The 21,267-nt window shown below is 47.0% G+C and overlaps 1 protein-coding gene and 1 long non-coding RNA gene across 3 annotated transcripts in view; one reads left to right on the top strand and one right to left on the bottom strand.

Annotated features, from left to right (window-relative positions):
* LOC148454100 (uncharacterized) overlaps positions 1-21,267 on the top strand; it is a 68,428-nt gene that overhangs the window by 28,208 nt on the left and 18,953 nt on the right. The window lies entirely within an intron of this gene.
* Positions 9,067-21,267, bottom strand: part of THOP1 (thimet oligopeptidase 1) — a 35,665-nt gene continuing 23,464 nt past the window's right edge. For both annotated transcript variants that reach the window (XM_088461298.1, XM_088461299.1), the window contains exons 6-13: positions 20,466-20,626; positions 19,868-20,003; positions 18,982-19,348; positions 18,674-18,875; positions 18,409-18,595; positions 11,233-11,361; positions 10,581-10,717; positions 9,067-9,580 (exon numbers count right to left, since the gene is read on the bottom strand). In XM_088461298.1, coding sequence (XP_088317424.1) covers positions 9,422-9,580; positions 10,581-10,717; positions 11,233-11,361; positions 18,409-18,595; positions 18,674-18,875; positions 18,982-19,348; positions 19,868-20,003; positions 20,466-20,626 — 1,478 coding nt within the window. In that variant the 3' untranslated portion in view covers positions 9,067-9,421. The remainder of the gene's footprint in view (positions 9,581-10,580; positions 10,718-11,232; positions 11,362-18,408; positions 18,596-18,673; positions 18,876-18,981; positions 19,349-19,867; positions 20,004-20,465; positions 20,627-21,267) is intronic.

The raw sequence follows: 21,267 nt of genomic DNA, 5'->3' as shown, positions 1-21,267 counted from the left end.
GCAAGTTCAAGCAGGACGGAGGCACACTGATCCTGGTGGCCCCAGTGTGGCTCAGAAGGCTGTGGTACTCAGATCTGCGGAGCGTGTCCATCGACGCTCCGTACCTCCTACCTCAACGACTGGACCAGTTGTCTCAGGGGCCCTGTCTTCACCCGGATTTGGGTCAACTATCTTTGACGGCGTAGCTCTTGAGACAGCCGTCCTGAGGTCTCGGGGCTTTTCTAGCTCCGTTATTACCACCATGCTGAGGGCGCGCAAGCCTGCTTCCGCGAGGATCTACCACAGAGTGTGGCACACTTACTTTCAGTGGTGCGAGGCCAGAAGATATGATCCCCAGGTGTTCCGGGTTTCGCGTATTCTGGCTTTCCTTCAGTCGGGTTTGGATTTAGGATTACGTCTTTCCTCACTGAAGGTGCACGTGTCTGCTCTGTCGGTGTGGTTCCAGCGCAGGATTGCTGCTATGCCGGACGTACACACCTTTTTCCAGGGTGTTTTAAGAATCCAGTCTCCCTTTGTGCCACCTGTGGCCCCGTGGGATTTGGCGGTGGTTCTTCGGGCCTTACAGGGTCCTCCTTTTGAGCCCTTGGAGTCAGTGGAGCTCAAGTGGCTAACTTTTAAGATGGTTTTCCTCTTGGCAATTGCTTCTGCCAGGAGGGTTTCGGATTTGGGGGCGCTTTCCTGTCGTTCCCCTTTTCTGGTTTTTCATCAGGACAGAGCGGTGCTTCGCACTCATCTTGATTTCCTGCCTAAGGTGGTTTCCAGGTTCCACATTAATCAGGAAATTGTTGTACCAGCCTTTCAGTCGCCTGATCTTTCGGGTGGGGAGGCTTCTTTAGACGTTGTCCGTGCAATCCAGGTTTATGTGGACAGGACTAGTTCTGTGAGGAAGTCTGATTCATTGTTTGTTTGTCCTCTTCGGTTTTCACAAGAGGGGTTGGCCTGCCAACAAACAGACTCTAGCCTGTTGGCTTCGTTCTGTTATTATTGAGGCTTATATGCAGGAGGGTTTACCTGTTCCAGCCTGTTAAGGCTCATTCCACTCGGTCTGTGGGCTGCTAGCCGTGGCACCTCTGCTGTTCAGCTGTGTAAGGCGGCCACCTGGTCTTCCATTCAGACCTTTTTGAGGTTCTTTGCATTTGACACCTTTGCCTCTCAGGAGAACCCGGCACCCAAAGGATGCATCCTATCAGCACAGGAGCGTCCCCGCACTTGGACTGCTTTGGGACATCCCCAAGGTCACCCTGTAGACTCCTATGGACCCTGAAGTAGAAAACAAGAGATATGGTAAGAACTTACCTTTTGTTATCTCTGTTTCTACGAAGTCCATAGGGTCCACAGGGCACCCGCCCTGACGCACCTGGCTTCATATGGGCTCTGTGACTGGTCACCGGTTTTCAGTCTCCCATTTCTGTGAGTATGGTTCTTGTGTGTTCCAGTCTTCCTTCTCTCTGTTACGTCTCCTCCTCCGGCCTGGGCTGCTTACCAACTGAGGTGCCTGTGGCTCGGGGGCGGGGTATAGGGGAGGATGGACCCAAGTGCATCCTGAGAGCAGCTAAAAGCTTTAACTCCATGGTGCCAGAGGATCCAGCTATACCCCAAGGTCACCCTGTGGACCCTATGGACTTCGTAGAAATAGAGATAACAAAGGTAAGTTCTTACCATATCTCTTGTTTTTCTTCTTCAGGGTCCATTGGCTCCACAGTGAGATCTTGGGGATGTCCCAAAGCAGTCCTCTTAAGGGTGTCCCGCTCCTGCGCTGAGAGGAGAATCCGGCGCCCAAAAGAAGCATCCTGAGAGGCGAAGGTATCAAATGCATAGAACCTAAGAAACGTCTGGACAGAAGACCACATAGCCACCTTACAAAGCTGAGGCGCCACAGCGAGCTGCCCACCAGGGTCCCACAGACAGAGTAGAATGAGCCTTAACAGAAGTCTGACCAGGCAGGCTTCTGATATAGTCAAACGAAGCCACCTAGCCAATGTTTGTTTGTTGGCTGGCCATCCCTTCTTGTGAAATCCATAGAGCACACAAGGAGTCTTATTTCCGAAGAGAACTGGTATCCACATAAATCCTGAGGGCGCGGACCACATCCAATGAGGCCTCACCTGCCGAGAGGTCTGGTGATAGAAAGGCCGGTACTATAATTTCCAGATTAATATGGAAACTAGAAACCTTAGGAAGGAACTCAGGGTGAGTACGAAACACAGCCCTGTCCTGGTGAAATATCAGAAAAGGAGGACAACAAGAGAGCAATTCTGACACCCTTCTGGCAGATGCAATAGCCAGAAGAAAAAGAGTCTTAGCTGTTAACCACTTAAGTTCCACTGAATCTAGTGGTTCAAATAGAGGGTCCGAATAACTATCGCCAAATCCCAAGGAGCCACTGGGGGGACAAAGGTAGGTTGACTCCGGAGGACACCCTTGAGGAAGGTGTGGCTATCTGGAAGCGGAGTGATTCTACGTTGGAACCACACTGACAGTGCAGAGACATGCACTTTCAACGAGGCCAGGCGTAGGCCGAGGTCCAATCCAGCTTGAAGGAAAGCCAGTATTCCGGAAATTCAAAGCACCTGAGGATTGTAATCTCTTGTACGACACCACTGGAAATATGTATGCCACACTTTGTGGTAGATCCTGGCGGAGGCAGGTTTACAGGCTCTAAGCATCGTGTTGATGACCAAGCTTGAGAATCCCTTGGACCTTAGGAGGGACGTCTCGAGCCACGCCGTCAAAGACAGATGATCCAGGTCCCGGTAAAGGCAAGGACCCTGAGACAGCAGGTCCGGACGTTGAGGCAGCAGAAACGGAGTGTCAAGGGAGAGACTCCGAAGATCTGAATACCAATGACATCTGGACCAAGCTGGAGCCACCAGCAGGACAGTGCCTCAGTCTTGCTTGAACTTTTGAAGCACCCGTGGAAGCAGGGAGACTGGAGGAAATAGGTATGTAAACCGGAAGGTCTATTTCACTGACAGAGCATCCACCAGGCTTGCTTCGGCATTTCTTGTTCTCGACCCGTACACTGGTAACTTGTGATTGTGGCAGGAGGCCATGAGATCCACCTCTTAGAGACCCCATTTGTCCACTAGGAGTTGAAACACCTCTTGGTGAAGAGACCATTCCCCTGGATGCACGTCGTGACGGCTGAGGAAGTCCGCTTCCCAATTGAGAACTCCTGGTATGAATACTGCCGATACAGCCGGGATATGAGATTCTGCCCACGTCAGAATGCATGACACTTCTAACATTGCTGCCCGACTTCGAGTGCCTCCTTGATGGTTGATGTAAGCCACTGTTGTGGCGTTGTCGGACTGAACCTGCATGGGCTTTCCATGAAGAATGTGCCTTGCCATCATGAGGGCCCTGTGCCCGTAGTTCCAATATGTTGATGGGCAGGGATGCCTCTACGGTTGTCCACCAGCCCTGAAAGGAGTGTGGACAGGTCACTGCGCCCCATCGCCGGAGACTGGCGCCGTTGTTAGGAGTATCCGGTCCGGGATCCAAAAGGGGCAACCCTTGGTTAGATGAGAGGTTTGTAGCCACCAAGAGAGGGACAGAAGCACCTCTGTAGAGAGTACTATCATCTGAGCTCTGATCCGGTGGGGTAATCCGTTCCACCTGGAGAAGATCTGCCCTTGCAGGGGCCTGGAATGGAACTGAGCATATTCCACCATGTCGAATGTGGACACCATGGATCCCAGAACCTGCATCGCCGAGTGGACTGGCACCCGGGGACTGCGGAGACATCTGCGTACACACAGCTGCAGCATGGAAATATTTTCTGTAGTTTTCTACTGGTGAGAATCCAGAAGGGCTCCCAAATGAACCATCCTATGTGAGGGATTAGGGAGGACTTTTTCCAACTGATAAACCACCCGTGTGCTTGTAGACAAGCAACTGTCAGTTGCAGGTTGTAGTGAAGTACTTCTGGAGATCTCTCCAACAAGAGGAGGTTGTCCAGATATGGAAGGAGCCGGATACCCTGACTTCGCAGGTAGGCTGCCATGATGGCCATAATTTTGGTAAATACCCTTTGAGCCGTGGATAGGCTAAAGGGCAGCGCCTGAAACTGGAAGTGTTGTTGCAGTATAGCAAACCATAGATAACGCTGGTGAGAAAGCGTTATAGGAACATGTAGGTATGCATCCTGAATGTCCAGTGATACCATGTAATCCCCAGGTTCCATAGCCAGTATGATGGTTCGTAAGGTTTCCATCCTGAACCTGGGCACTCTGAGGAACTTGTTCAGAGATTTGAGGTTGAGGATAGGCCGATGAGACCCATTCGGTTTCTGAACCAGAAATAGAGTAGAATAATATCTAGTCCCTTGTTGAGATAACGGAACTGGTACAATTACCCCTACCTGCAGCAAGGACTGTATGGCTTTCTGGATCGGCAAGGCATTGGTCTTGTCGGAAGAAGGGCCTGTGCAGAAAAATTGGTGGGGAGGCCTTCGAAGGAATGAGAGGGCGTACCCCTGAGAGACCACTTCTCTTAACCCAACATCCTAGGTGGTTGGACACCAGCATTGGGCAAACTGAAGAAGTCAACCTCCCACTCTGGGGTCCCCCAGAGGGAGGCCCGTCCCATCAGGCTGCGGGTTTACTTCCGATTTGGCGGCCGGGCTTGTGCGGCCTGTTTCTTAGGCTTGGCAGCGGACTGCCCTTTGGATTTTCCTTGGGTACGAAATGAGGAGCTTTGAGACTTTGCAGGAGCAGATGCTGAGGGCAGAAAGGCAGATTTGGCCAACGTGTCAACAATCTTGTCAAGATCTGGACCAAACAAAATCTCCCTATTATAGGGTAAGGCCTCCAGGCCTTTCTTAGAATCGGCATCTGCACTCCAATAGTGTAGCCACAGGGAACGGCGAGCAGACACAGCTGCAGCTGAGACCCTAGATGTCAGTAGATTAGCTTCCAGAGCGGCCTCACCGATCTATGCAGCCACATCCCTAATCTGATCGACCAGTGACACCTGATTCTCTGGAACTTCCAAGGAGTCCTCGAGTGTTTCAGCCCAACTCTCTATAGCCTTAGCTACCCAGCAGATAGCCATGGACGGCCAGGCAACAGCTCCTCGAAAAAGCAAGTACAGTATATAGACTTTAGACAAGTTTCCAACTTCCTATACGTAGGATCCTTTAAGGAAGAAATGGAAGGCATAGGTAACGTTGCACTTTTAATTAACCGTGTAACGTGTGAATCCACTGCAGGTAGTGAATCCCACTTCTTACAATGAGCCTCAGGCAATGAGGTCAATCGTTTCTGAGGTTGATACCTCTTACCAGGCTTCAGCCATGTAAGCCACCAGCTAATCTGATGGAGGGAATACTGCCGAAGACACCTTTATCTGTTTAAACAGGTGGTGTTTGGATTTAGGGGCTGGTTCATCATCCTCTATAACCAATCCGGATCTGACCGCACGCACCATGGCAGGAATAGTAATCGTTGACTTAGGCTCCGCCTCTTGCAGAGGGGAGTCAGGGTTAGAGGCATCAGCCACCTCTCAGTCATCAGAAGACATCTTGGCTTCGGACAGCTGTGTGGATTGAGGTGACAACACAGGATCCTTAGCTGGCTTAATGGGCTTCTCACTCTGCAACATGGTCTAAATGGCCGTAATGACTCTGTACTGAGGTAGAGAAAACATCTACCCATGGTGGAAGTCCACCCTGTAGTAATCACACTGTGGGAATGACCGCCTGCTGTGGTACAGGAGGGGTCTGCATAATCAGTGGTAGTCCCTGTGAGTGAAGGACGGGCTGCTGTGGTACCCCCCATAGGAGGAACAGCCAGGATGTCCACAATGGAGGCCAGCATCTGAAAAGAAACCGCCCAAGGGGGCTCCTGTACTGATGTCGGGGGTTCGAGGCACATGGCAGGTTATAACACCTCATACATAACCCATCCCGAACCACATCCTCCTCACTGCAGAACATAATCTGCGAAGATTGCAGTATAAGTACAGGAATGAATTCATTACCCTTGGCAGACATATCTGCAGGGTAAATGACTCACAATAGCGCACTGTACAAAGGAACCACAAGTATGTATAGATACTAAAAGGAAGCAATCTACTGGTCCTGTCTTGTGTGCTGCACTGTGCCATATATTGGCAACTGGTTCCTGCAGCATACATAACAGTATGTGTCAGACTTCAGAAATATTGATTTATATACAGTGTGTGTGTGTGTGTGATATATAAAAAATCCGGTATGAGCTACTCTAACAACACCTGTATTGGAGCAAAATGAGAGAATGGTAATAGCCATAAGCTGACAGTGCTAGCACAAGTCACATACAATGCAGGAAAGACGCTGCAAAGTGGCACTATACTCAGCTACACAGACGCGGTGTCTGGTAGGAAATGGCGCTACATACTCTGACCCTGGTTTAGAGGGATGCAGGGGGACCGGACCACGCGCTGTCCTGGGAGAACTGTAATTTAGAAAATGGCCGCCAAAGACTTTAGAGGGGTAGTGTCCGGAGGACTAGTACAGCTCACTGAAGCCAGACCGCAGTGGAAAGGCGCGCTGAGCTGAGGGGAGGAGCCGCTTAAATAGGGAAGCTGTCTCCCCTGGCCGGTTACACTGTACAACAAATAAATTCTTTTAATTTGTTTCCTTTCTAAAAATAGTCATACATTACTAATTAGAGGTAAAAAAAGCAAATGATTTCAGAATGTTTTTACTAGCTCTATTTTTTGAGCTATACTACTTGCACTATACTGTATGTACATTAGTCATAGTGAAAAGCTATTTTAAAATAATCTATTTTCTTGATTGAATTAAAACAACTTATTTATTTTCAATCAATCACAAATAAGAACACAAAACGAAACAAACATACAGCATACAAAAGTACTATCTAATATAGTGGCCTATTCATGGGGGTGCTTTCTCTTTGCTTGTCGCTTGTAGTCCTCTTCTGAGGCATCTCTTGTCACTGTCCAACAGTAGTGATTCCCCTACCCTGATATCTCTGTTCCATTGCTGAAATGTCTTGGTGGAATCGCTCACTATGCTTGTCACTCAGTGCACCACAGTTATCTTGTGTGGGTAATCCCGTGAATTGAATATATTTGAAAAGGGGAGGGGACAAATAACATTCATTTAATTGGGTCATTAGGCCCCGCCCCCTCTGCGCGGAACACAGATTGCTGGTAAAATTCTCTCCATTCTGCCCACTTCACTAGGAATACCCCTACATCGTCATATATGGGCTATATCACGGAACTCAGAGCTAACAGTTTTAAACGTCATTCATTCTTTGCATGCTGAAATCAATTAGAAGTAACTATTTTCACATTGGAAACATTTTCATTGTTGTGCAGCGTCATTAACCCCTTGGACACTGGTTTCCAGCACCAGTCTGTCCCCTGAAACCAGAGGTATCGACTGCCATTACACGCGGGTGGCGACCCGCCTTACCTGTCACCTGATGACCGGGTGCAGTCTGGGCCCCGGCTAGCGTTGACCCCCCCCCCCCCCCCTGGAACACCCACCGAGATCCCCAGATCAGTACTGGCGTTGCGGCAGCACAGACATCCCACGGACAGTCTGCTGCTGCATGCTCTTTTCTTTGTAAAACGATGACCAGCCCCCCTGCAAAATGGTGACCAGACTCTGGCCAGGCACCAACGAAACTAAGGTGCCTCTGGCTCAGGGTATAGGAAGAGTGGACCCAATGCATCCTGGGAGCTGAAAAGCTTTAACTGCATGGTGCCTGGATTGGTTCCCATCACCTACTCCCCAATGTCTCCCTGTGGAGCCTATGGACCCTGAAGACGAAAGAAGAGTAACATTATCAGTGTCACTAAACTGAAAAATAGTTCCAAATAGCCATTCAAGGTATCTTATGTGTAGGGCATTTTCTATATACTATTACTTTCCACTGCAATCTGTATTTGCCAGGCACCTTCTGTGATGTATGTTACGCAGCGGTGCGCCCAGACAGCTCCTTCTTCACTACGGAACTCTGCCTCTCGGGTCCTGCCCTGTGTGTGGGAAGAGACGTCATGAGATCTCTTCCCACAGTGCCTCCTCAGTCTCCTCTCTGTGGAGAATGTGCAGCCGCCTTTCTCCCTGTGCCTGGTCACTGTGTGCTGCTGGGGCAGAGGCAGTATTCATGCGGCCCTTTACCTTACCCCGTCTGCTCCCTCCTCCTTCACTTCACACAAGTCAAGCCAAGAAAAGAGCTCCGCCTCCAGCTGCCATGGCAGCGGCCGCCGCTCCATCCTCAGCGCTCTCATCCGGACACTGCTGTCCGAGAGCCATGTGCTGGGGCTTGGAGGTGGAGGAGAGTGTGCCCTCATTCCCCGCTACCGGAGCTGTACTGGCGCTTTGCGCAGAGAGGGAGGGGTGTGAAATAAATGTTTCCTAGTGGCTGTGCTGGTGACCCGACCGGGTGTACTCCCTCCTGGGTGGTGGCTGGGGTAGGGGAGTGCTGTGTGTGCTTTTGTGAATGCGTGTTGTGTAGTGTGTATTAGTGTAGTGTACTTGGTAATACCTGAAGTAGTGCTGGCTTCACCCTTACCCTGCTTGTAAAAAGGAAGCAGGCACTAGAACCTCCCCTGAAGCCTGTGCCATAATCCCTCATCCCTCCCTCTCCTTTCAGTCTGCAGGGCACAGTCTGTATTCCTGGGAACAGCTCTGTCACTGGCCCCATCTCACCCATATATTAGAATACTATGTCCCATTTATTGCCCAAGGTCATAGAACCATCAACTCCAGACTATTTAAATACCCCCCATCCCCACCCCTTTTTTGGTTTGGCAACATGCCACCTAATGTTGCGCATTAAAAAATTGGGGGAGGCGTCGATGCTCTTTATGGCACAGGGCACCAAAGTGTCTAGTTGTTGCTCTGCCGATTGCATTCTCCATAGTATCTATAACTAAGCTCTCCACTGGTGACAAGAACATTACTCTCCAGTTTGGGAGATCCTAAGTGCTAGACTTTTTGCCCCACTTAAATACAAAATATATGTACAGTATAACAGTATAAAGCGCAATATTGTTACTATCAACAACTTACAAGTTTCATAAAAAAACAAAGAAAAGGCAGTATATTTTGCACTGGATATTTTATTCGCATAGGAATAGAGCTTGTTCTATTACATTCTTTCAGTTATGGGAAATTAAAATAAACTAGGTGTAGTTCCAGACAACCCCAGTGATAACTGTTATTACATGAAGGGTCTGCGGATATCTACATTTTTTAGTATTTTTCATACACTTGATTGACCCTAAAATTATCAAATTTCATTTTAATCCTTAAAATACAGATGAGAGAATAAATCATGTACAGCAACTTTGAGGTTTTGTTGTTCATGAAACCTTTTACAAATGACAGTTTCATGTCCCCAGAACAATCTAGGTTAGCTTCTAGTTCGGTTTGGGGGATAAACAATGTTCCAGCTTATTAACAAGCTGAAGGCACAGAGCAGGCCAGGTTGGTGAGTCCTTTGCTCTGAAGGAATGCTTCCTGTTTTGGGTCACGACCCAGGAAGTTACGCAACATGTCACTGGCGTCCAGAGATCCCCCAGGCTTCAGGATACAATTTCTGTAGTCTATACCCACCTAAAGGGGATTAAGAAAAAAATGGATAATATATCTGGACAAACCATATAATAAGCAGCAAGCATTGTTAGCTACGTTTACTAAAGTCCATTTATCACAATCCAATTATCAGATTGAACATAAATGATGTATTACATAACAAAGAATAAAAAAAAAAAAAAAGTTACTGAGCCTCAAGTAAAGCAGCTTTAAAGTCTGGTTACAACTGCAAATATTGTGAAAACAGTTTATAGGCAGCACTGGATACTGGTCGATACATTCTGAATGTCGACAATAAAAAAAGGTTGACATTGTAATTAGGTGAACCATCATTCTGTAGACATGTATTTAGGTTGATAGGGTTAAATGGTCGACACATTCCAAAGGTCAACATTTGAAATGTCACTTTTTTCATTATTATTATAGTTAGGCTACAATAGCAAAAAAAAAAAAAAAAAAAAAAAAGAAACTGACATTTTAGTGTCGACATGCTAAATGTCCACTTTTGACGGTGTTGGCTATTTTACCCTGTAGACCCATGGCATAATGGTTAGCAATGATGCCTCACAGTGGTAGGGTCATGGGTTTGATTCCGACCAGGTCCTATCTGGAGTTTGTATGTGCTCTCTGTGTTTGCATTTCCTCTGAGCACCCTGGTTTCCTCCCATACTCCATAAATATACTGGTAGGTTAATTGGATTTTGGAATACTATGACTGGTACTATATAAGTAAATAATACCATATCTCGATAGCTCCATAAGAACCCTTAAGCTGCCTAAACATGCAAAATAAACATGACTAAACATTCAAGGTTACAGAAACAATGTTGGGCAGTGTAACTAATGTTACCATTTAAAATATCTGCAGCTATTCACTGAGCAATCATCAACATCTACAGTATAATTATATTGTGTTTAAAACATTTGTTACAATTGCACTGGTGAAATGTCATATGGACATTTAAATATAGTTGGGAAAAAAAAAAAAAAAACTGTTTTGCATTCAGAATACTGCTCTTACCTTATGGTTCATGACTCCTTCCTGTTTGAAGCGGGTGTAAAACATGTCCATTGAATATACCTCACTCCACAAATATCCATAATACTGAGCATCATATCCTCCAGCAAGATGTCCAAAAGTCGCAGGCATATTTGTCCCTGGAACAAAACAGTTGTAAACCGTGATACATACGAGGCATTAATATTGCAGCACAGTTGGTACCATGTATAATATGGGTATAACTGAATGTGGACACATTTATTATTTGTTTCATATGATATTATACACACACGCAAGTAACGAGTGAGAGAATTGGTGGAGAGGACACAAATTACCTGTAAACACCAAACAAATTACCTGTGCCTCTTAAGGGGCCATTGAGTTCAGTAGTGGGGGAGTGCATTCTGCAATGTCACAACTATGCCCTAAGTGAGCGCTCTGTGCATAATGAGGGGGGCATAGGTCACACCCCCTTCAGTGCTCAGGGAGGGAAACTATATACCCATTTTAGAACTACAAACATACTTAGGCTGCCTATACTAATATAATACTACAACATGACTATCATTCCAAGTAAAACGGAGATTAGAAATATTTAAATGACTTTAAAAAGCTTAATCATATCCAACAAATAGATAATGGTGAAAGGACAAAGCTGCTTTAATCCTCTTACCAGGTGTTGCAGGGACTCCAAGAATCTCTTTACACAGTTTTCTATATTCATCAACAGGATCTAAGTCTTTCTGTGTGTGTATTACTTGGTCTATTTTGGCCAGAACTATCTGCCGAAGATTCAAAAGACCTGCAAAACAATATAAAATGGCAAAATTCTGAATGTATTATCAGTACAATTTACCATCAATGGTAAAAAGACTCCAGCTTTTCCCAACTCCTTACTGGCATCTTACAATTCGCAAATTGTGTGATACACGGCCTGGTGACAAAGCTGCTAATAGGCTTTTACTTTACAGGGCAGGTATCATAATTCTTCCAGAAGGACCCCTTACAAAGGAACATCAGATAATGTATTGCCTTATGAGTGTGAAATACAACAAGCCCTAGACATCACGTTATATGGCACCTCCTCTTCATCCTAAAATTGTACAGAGGGGGAGATTTATCAAGTCTTGGAGAGATGAAGTGATAAGATGCACATGCAATCAGTCAGCTTCTGTCATTTTTCTAGCACAGTCTGTAAAATGACAGTTAGAAGATGATTGGTTATTATGGTCAACTTCTCTCTCCCTCTCCCAGATTTGATACATTTCCCCATAGTTCTAAATAAAATACTAGCTAATACTATAAAATAGCTGTAAAGTGCTGCGGAATGTGTGTGTGTGTGCTATATAAATAACTAGTAATAATAATAAAGCAGTACAAACAGCTCTTAATATCAGGTGTTAATTACTGCAGCTTTCTACTTCAGGGTCCATAGGGGGTCCACAGGGTTGACCTTGGGGTATAGATTGGGAACCAAATCCGGGCACCACGCAGTTAAAGCTTTTAGCTCCCAGGATGCACTTGGGTCCACTCTCCCTATAACCCCGCCCCCCAGCCAGAGGCACCTCAGTTTAAGTTGGTGCCCAGCCACAGTTAGTGCAGTGGGGAGCTGATTAGCAGCCCCTAAGCTTAAAATTTGTTTTAAAAAAGAGTTTTATTATTTTTTTACTACTCTTCAGAGTGGCAGCGTCAGACTGTCCAATGGACGTCTAAGCTGCCGCTCCTACACCCTGCCGGCGCTGCGACACCAGTACAGATCTGGGGATCGCAGCGGGACCCCAGAGTCTGTACTAGCTGGACTCTGGAGGAATCCCTAGGCTGCTGCCGGATCGACGGGGACAGGTAAGTCGCGTGGTCACCGCTTGCGGTGATCCACGTGTATGCAGCCTTATGCCTCTGGTCTCTGGGGACAGACCGGAGGCGCTAGCGGTGGCAGCGGGCTCCCCCTCCATGGAGGCATACCCCGTGTGTCCACTAGCCCACCAGGGATTATAGCGGCAGCCGGCATCCCGGGGGGTTAATTTTTAGCCAGGGGAGGAAGCCTTCCCTGTCTAGCGGCTCCTCCCCTCAGCGCGCCTTTCAACACGCAGTCTGGCGTCGCTGAGCTGCTTCCTCCGCGGGCCACGCTTCTTCTGAGGTCTCCAGCGGCCATTATCTCTCGGTGGTGCTGCAGAACTCCTAGGATGACAGTGAGCCCAGTCCCCCTGCGTACCTGGCCATTTTGGGTGAGTGTACACAGCGCTATAGCCTTCTCAGACACTGAATCTGGGCAGTTGAATGTAGCGACATTGTGCAGTATATTATATGTCATGCTTATATATGTACAGTATATATGTCTGCATTGTATGTGACTTATGCTAGTGCTGACTGTCTGCTTTTCTCACCTGTCAGTGTATATCTATCCCTTTTCTTTATCTGCCCTAATACAGGTGTACCTAGGGTGGTTCTGATACCTCACATATATATATACACTTGTTAATATTTGTGAGGTTTGTCACATACTGTTGCGTGCTGCACGTTGCCATATTTTAGATGGAACTGTGTGTTGCATACGCTGATAATAGGTCCCTGCAGCTAATCTTAGCGTCAGTCAGGACCGGTATGGCGCTGCTTAATATTTCCGTCAGGTTAGTCAAATATATCTGACCAGGAGCTTGCGCACGATACTGCACCCATTATTGCTATCCTGCAAGCCATGTGCTGCAGGTATTAGTGCGGAGGATTTGACTCAAAGGTTTTGTATGCGGCGCCATCTGGTGCCGGGCCCCTTGCACGACCCCTTTGGGCGGTTTATTTCTCAGGATCCTCTCCTTTGAGGATCGCCGGGCGGGCCCCATTGTCGTAACTCGCTTGAGGTTACTTCACCATACTGCCCTTTTCAACTCTGGGTATCTCGCAATTTCTTGCACTTTACCCGTGTCACAGACTATCGCTCCCTACCAGGGTTTTTCACAGTACATGAATTACCTCCGGTACCGCATCGGTCTGTCATTCCCCTTGCAGGGATTACCACAACGGCCACCCTGGTGGATGTCGTTTTCTACGAAATACTAATTGGCGTGATATACGACCTGTGGTTACTTCCCAGTGGCTCTGCCGTGAACTGGAGGGTGTATTCAGCTCTTTCCCCCTCACATGGGGGGAGCCGATTTCAAGTATTATTATCTCTGCTTTGGGGCTGGTGGCCAGGTTCATTCTGGATATACAGAATGTCGATCCTGCACCTGTATCATACATTCCTCGTTTCTGCCCAGCGGGTGGATCTCATGGCGGGAGTCTGGCTGTCGCCAGATACGAGGGGTCACAAAGGCCTCCTGTTTCCCATTCCCTGAGGGTCCTCACAAGTAATAGAAATCTCCTTCTGGGGTGGATTTGTATGTTAATAGTCGGGTTACAGGCATTAATATGCCTCCCATCCCGGCCTGGACGGATTTTACGGATCCGTAGGTGGTAACTTTACCTGAAATCAATGTACTCGTTTTCAGGGCCTGTTGCCCGTCCTACCATGGCCATCGCATGGTTGGTTAATACTGTTGCATACTGGGCTGATGCATTTGTAACGTTTTTCCCCTTCAACACGTCTGGGATTCAAATGTCTTTTGCCGCTCACATAAAATATGCAGTTGTCATATGTGGGATTACCTACATTGGATGCCGGTCTTCTAACTTTCAGGTTTTCGGCTGCGTCTGTATCCGCCGCAATACCCTATGGCTGCGTTATGGGAAAGTAGAGGTGCAGTCTCCTACCATGGGGAAGATCTTGTTTGGTCCAGCCTTGACAAGATTGTTGCATCATTGGCAGGATCACTAATGGAGAGATGCCGTCTTTAGCTACTCCCACTACATTCGGACTAACTCTGTTAAGTCTTTTTGTCCTCAGGGTCAGCCTAAAGGCCTGTTTTTTTCCTAGGCTGTTGGCCTCCACGGGGGCCACCATATCTAGTACCGAGCTGTCCTGGACTTCTGGACGGCCCTGCTTCTACGCCGGAGGATAAGCCTTCAGCCTGACGGGGCAGGTCTACATCTGGGGGATTCCAGAGTGAGATACTGATTCTCAACGGCCTCTCATTGCTCAGGCGGCCTCCTCACAGGTGTTGTTACACGGGCCCTTCTTCCGATCAGGGCCTTACAAACCCAGAAAGCTATACAGCCTTTGCGGTAAGCAGAGCTATTTCGGCCAGCCTCACTATCTCAGCGAGGGACTGGTTGTTCTTTTTTTCCTTTCTGGGGCAGTGACTGACTGGTCCTTCATTTGCCTATACTCTGTCTCAAATCCCTGAATCAGATTCCAAGGGTGCCTGGACTCAGGTGGAATCCTCCTTGCTCCATCATCCGACGTTTGGAGCCTGGGGACTTTATGGTATATCTGAATATTCAGGATACGTACCTACGGGTACATACAGAGCCCTCTCATCAGCAGGGGTTCAGGTTTGCTGTGCCACAGCAAAACTTGCAAGTTTCGGGCTCTGCCTTTTGGGACTGTCCTTAACTCCACCGGGGTTTACCAGCTTTACGGATTTTCTGATGGTTCACCTGTTCAGTGTATCCGAATGCTCCTTTCTCTGGATGTCCTCCTGCTTTTAGCAGGATCACCGAGGTACTTTACCGCCGGGTCAGGATAACCGTGGCTTTTTCTCGGCACAGATAATTAGTCACCGGAGGAAAAGTCCTCCCTGCATCCCTCACAGGGTTTTCTTCATCTGGGAGCACTGCTGGATTCTCAGGAATCTGGGAATTTTTCTGGCGTAAGACAAGCTCTCCGCTCTTCAACTTGGAGTGTGCGTATGTCTACGCGGTCGACATATGTCATTACTCTTGGTGATGCGCGGTCTCCCAGAGTGTCTACCTTTTGGGAGGGGGGAATGTGATCAGTTCCATTCCAGGCCTGGCCATAATTGACTCTTCTCCAGATGGATCGAGTTTTTTCCATCGGATCGCTGTTCGGACGATGATGCTCTCTCCGGAGGCGAGTCGGTCTCTGTCCAAGTGGCTATGGCCATCTCGTCCAGGGTATTCTTTGCTGCAGACAGTGTCTGGTCCGCATTCATTTCGGGGTAGCTGGACGTCTGTCGCTTGCGCCCTGCCACTTGCTGGAACTTTCGGCTGTCTTGGGCCTTCACTCTGGCCTAACCCTTATGTCACGGTAAACCTGCATAGGTTCAGTCCAACAGTGTCACAACAGTGGCTTCCATCTAGGCAACACTGGTAGTTGGGTGGCAATGACAGGAATGTCATACATTCTGACATAGTCCAAGGGTCTTCTCCTGGCCAACTCTGCAGTGTTCATTCCGGGAGCTCTCCATTGGGAAGCAGGCTTCCTCAGCCATCACGACGTGCATCCCGGGGACTAGTCTCTTCTCCAAGAGAGGTTTCAACTCCTGGTGATCAGAGGGGGCCTCCCTGAGGTGATTGGTCCTCATGGCCTTCTGACTCTATCACACACTACCGGTGTTACAGTCCAGCTCTAGGAGTACTGAAGCTACCTTCAGTGACTGTCAGTGAAGTGGTCCTTCCACTTTGTGTACCTGTGTCCTCTGGTCTCCCTTCTTCCTCGAGGTCTTCGGAAGTTTAATTCGAGACGGAGGGGCTTTCCTTCTGGGGGCTCCAGTTCATCCCAGACGTCACTGGTACTAGGATTTTCGGAGTCTCCTCATCGATGCTCCGTTCCTACTGCTTCACTATCTGGACCTGTTGTCTCAGGGTCCTTGTTTTTCCCTGGACCTGGATCGTTTGTCTATGACTGCGCCCCTGCTGTGGTCCTAGGGCTTCCCTGGTTCTGTCTTCATTGAGATGTTTAGAGCAGACAGGCCAGACTTTGCTGGGATCTGCCACAGACTGTGGCATACGTAATTCTTACGGTATCGTACCTGTCGATATGATCCTCCGGTGTCCAGGATTTCCAGATATTCTGGCATTCCTGCCGGCTGGCTTGGGTTTCACCCTCGGCCTGGCCTTCCTGACAGTGCGGATCTCTACACTGTCGGTATGGTTAAGATATGGAATTGCTCCACTCTGGTATCCAGTTCATCCTTTGGTGTGTTTTCTGGCTTATGCCTCCATTTGTCCTCCCTAGGGACTCCTTGGGAGTTAGTAGTGGTTCTTCGTTCCCTCCGGGGACAGTCGATGGAACCGCTGGTTGTGATAGCCATTACATGGTCTATTGCTTAGGCTCTCTCTCTTTCTCTCAGGGTGTTTATATTAACCAGGAGAGTGTCTGACTTGGGAGCGTTCTCATGTGGCTCCCTCTTCTGGAGGGCATCATGTCAGGGTGTGAGTTGCTCTCGCCCTGTTTCTTCTTAATGTGGTTTTTAGGTTCCATATTATTCTGGAACTTATGGTACAGCCATTCAGCCCCCAGTCCTCTCGGCTGGTGTGGCCTCATTGACTGTGGTCCGGCCTCTTTGGATTTATGTGATCCGTTCAAGCTCCTTACGGAAATCGGACTCCTTATTGGTGGTCTGAGATTTCTAGTTTTCACAGGAAAGGATGGCCGGCCTATAACTAAATGTTGGCTGGATGGCCTCGTATGTCTTCCTCAGGGGCTTACCCAGGGGTAGGCCTTTCTGTTGTTGATGCTTGTTTTTTTCTCAGCCCATGTAACCCTTGTGGGCGGCTCGCTGTGGCGCCTCGGCTGTTTTGCCTTACTAGGTGGCCACGTGGTCTTCTGTCCACACCTTTTTAAGGTTCTAGGCATTGGTTTCCTTTGCCTCTCAGGATGCTTCCTTTTTGGCGACGGATTCTCCTCTCCGCACAGGAGCGTCCCCACCCTTGGTTGAACTGCTTTGGGACATCCCCAAGGTCAACCCTGTGGACCCCCTATGGACCCTGAAGTAGAAAACAAGAGATATGGTAAGAACTTACCTTTATCTGTTTCTACGAAGTCCATAGGGTCCACAGGGCGCCCGCCCTGACGCACCTGGCTTCATATGGGCTGTGTTACTGGTCACTGGTTTCCCGTCTCCTTTTCTGTGAGTATGATTCTAGAGTGTTCCAGTTTTCTCTCTCTTTTTCTCTCCTCCTCCGGCCTTTGGCTACTTACAAACTGAGGTGCCTCTGGCTGGGGGGCGGGGTTATAGGGAGAGTGGACCCAAGTGCATCCTGGGAGCTAAAAGCTTTAACTGCGTGGTGCCCGGATTTGGTTCCCAACCTATACCCCAAGGTCAACCCTGTGGACCCTATGGACTTCGTAGAAACAGAGATAACAAAGGTAAGTTCTTACCATATCTCGTTTTCAAGTTTATAATTCTCCTATATAGGTAAGAATAATGAAGTGTGGATTCCTTAACCACATAGAAGGGGTTGTACGTTTAGAGCAACAGATATTTAAGTTTATTACCTAGGTACACTAATAAATTTCCCCCACTGTGAAATTAAGTGGTAGTTCACGAAGTAATAAAAAATAAATTTAAAAAAACAGTCATTAATCTTTGTAAAGCTGAACAAAGTCCTGTTGAAATTTGGAGTTTGTGTATTGAAACAGCTTTAAGGTCTCTTAGGCTCTTTATATAGTTTACTGTATAAATAAAGTAGATCCATTCGTGTCCTGTTTGTCATGACTTCAGTGGATCAAAAATCTACTTGTCTCTTCGCTCTGATTTATAGTTGCCTCTGCTTTCTCTCTATTAATGTCAAAGTTGTAAGACAACTTTTATAAAAAATTGACTGCACATTTGAGTATATATATATATATATATATATATATATATATATATATATATAATCACAGCTACTAAGTTTTGGGGAAGAATACAGTTGTCAAGACAAAAACAGCAATGGGTCAGCTCATAATTACCAAAACACTGATCAGGCCACTAATATTTAAGGCTGGTTAACGGCTTATTCATCATACCTGTGTTTGCAAGACGGGATTTTATGAGTTTCTCCACTGTGTCCTCTGGAATGGGCCTGCCAGTTTTGTAATGTTTTGACATTCGTTGCAGAGATTCTCTTTCCCATACCCAATTTTCCAACATCTGAGAAGGAGCTTCAACAAAATCTCTCTCCACCTGCGTTCCACTGAACATTGCAAAATCTGCCTGTGGCACAGATATGGCTTTAAAGCTAAATTTAAGACAACCTGTACACATTACACAAAATGAACCTGTGCCACCTACCTCGGCACAGAGCTGATGCATTACATGCCCAAATTCATGAAAATATGTCTCCACTTCATCATGCTGCAGAAGGGATGGGGCATCCTGAGTGGGTTTGGTGAAGTTAGCAACCATAGCAGCCACTGATATCTGTCTGGAACCATCCGGTAGTAGACACCCAGGCTGTAAGCCAAAGCAAGCCGCATGGGAATATTTTCCTTCCCTAATAAAGAGATGAAAGTTTTAGAAAATCCCTGGTCTCTTTAATTTTAGACATGTGCTGCAAAAAAACAAAATAAGAAAAAAATTTCAATATTTTCATTGCTTACCGAGGATACAAGTCGAGGTAGAACATTCCCACAAGCTGTCCTGATCTTGCATCTCTTACAGAGTACAGAGACACATCCTCATGCCACACTGGAGCACCTTTCTCTAGCTCAAAGGTCAGGCCTAGCAGCTCCTGGTAAATATCTAGTAGCCCAGAGGTTACAACTTCCATAGGAAAATATTCCTTGAGAATGTTCTGGTCCACACTGTATGTGGTCTCCTCCACTTGGTTCATATAGTACCTCATGTCCCACGCATTAATCTGCCCATCAAAGTCAAGTGCCCTCTTCTCACATTCCTTCTTTTTGAGTTCCAAAATTGCTGCCCTTTCCTTCTCTCCCAGGGGCTTCAGTTTTTGGGATAACTCATCTGATAAACGATAGATTTAAGACAATTTTCAAAATATTAGTTTAAATCCATAAACATACAGTGATAACGCATCTCAGAAAGGGCTGCGGTCATAATACCGACAGTCGGGATGCTGGCGCTTAGAACGCCGACACCTGTCAGAATCCCGGCACTGGCAACTCAACGGTTAGTACTGGGGTTAGGCACTAGGGAGTGAATTAGTGTGCGGGTTTGGGGGGGGATATTAGGTTTAGGCAGCAGGGAGGGAAGGTTAGGGACAAGGGGAGGATTAGGGGCAGTATCCTAAACCTGTCGGGATGCCGGCATTGGGATTCTGACCGCTGGCATCCTGTACCCAGTCCCATAGAATATTCATACTCTTAGATGTTGATGACCAGTGCAATCAAATAATCACTTGTGGAGAGTATATTGCTTGATGCAATGAAAACAAATACTCAGGAATCCCAGCTATTGCACCCTAAAAGAAAAAAAAGAGCCCAATGTTACATCAATATGTAAGAGAAGGAAACACACACTTGCCTAAGAAACTTTTCACTGTCTTGCTGTTCTTTGCCATGTTCATCTCCAAGACAAAATCAGCATGAGTCTCAAACCCAAGCAAATGGGTTTTCTCTTCCCTAAGTTTCACAAGTTCCCGTAAGATATGGTCATTCTCCTAGAAGAGACCACAGCAAAACTGAAGAGTACATTTTGGTGTAGAGGATTTAGACTCGGGGCCATATGCAAGAAGCGGCAACATTTTTGCCAAAAAAAGCCAACGAAAACAGGTGGAAAAAACTTTTAACCCAAGATTTGCGCGGTCATTTTTCTACCAAAGTACACAACTTACCCTGATTTTTTTTTTTTTTCCCGTGATTTATCATTAAGAGGAGGGTGGGGCTCCAATGGGTTCTGAAAGAAATCCCCATATTTTTAGCCAAAAATAGGGATTTTGCATTTTTTTTTTTCTTTTAGTCTGGGATAGAGAAAACTTTTCTCCAGTTTTTTTCTCTCAATTTTCGCCTGTTTTTTAATTTTTTTTGCCAAAAATGTTGCCTTTTTTTTAGGTGAAAAACGGCCATTTTTTTACGCTAATTAAATGCGACCCTAATTCTAAGCAACAAGTATTATCACTAACCTCTTTGCAGCGGGAGTTGAAAGCAAACTCTAGCTTCTGCCTGGTCTCAGGAACAGAACACTTCTTCATCAGTGGAAAGTAGTGGGGATACTTTAAAGTGACTTTTAAATTTCCAGATTCTGCTTTCTCCAGGGAGTTCAGGAAGTCATCTGGAAGGCCCACTGTAACCCAAATCACAGCAATTCTGTTTAACTAGCTTCAAGATGAGTAAATAATACAGTATATTAAACAAATACTATGACATTTTTCGTTTTTAAAGTAACACTAAATAAAAAAAAAAAGCGGGCCACATTCATAACAATTAAGCAGAATAATCTTAAATGATGTCGGCAAGAAGAGCAACAGCAATGGAGGTAATAGAAACAGGGGCATGGAGCATACTTCAGAGAAGACACTAAAAAAAATTAAAAAAATAAATAATATCTGAGGTACCAGATTTCTCATCACTGAGACTAATACCCCTTTTCCACCGGAGCTAAAACCCGGGTTATTGCAGGGTTAACCCGGGCAGCTCCCTGGTGTAAAAAGGGGAGAGGGTTGAATCGCTGGGTCGAGTGACCCGGCAATCCAAGCCAGTTAACTAGCAGGGTTTCATGGGCGTAGCCCATGAAACCCTGCTGTGAGAACAGTGCACTCCGGGTCACGATGACCTGGAGTGTGCTGCAAGCCGGCCGATTGATCCGGCTTCAGTGGCGCTTGGAGATGACGTCATCTCCAAACGACCACTTTCACACCGGGAAAGCCGGGTCTATGCAGACCAGACTCCGGTGTGAGCGGCGCCGACTCGGGAATATCCAGAGTC

This window comes from Taudactylus pleione, unplaced genomic scaffold (genome assembly GCF_031769625.1).
Source record: "Taudactylus pleione unplaced genomic scaffold, aTauple2 ptg001032l, whole genome shotgun sequence".
NCBI lineage: Eukaryota > Metazoa > Chordata > Amphibia > Anura > Myobatrachidae > Taudactylus > Taudactylus pleione.
The sequence above is the reverse complement of the archived record's forward strand: the minus strand, read 5'-3'. Positions and strand labels throughout refer to the sequence as shown.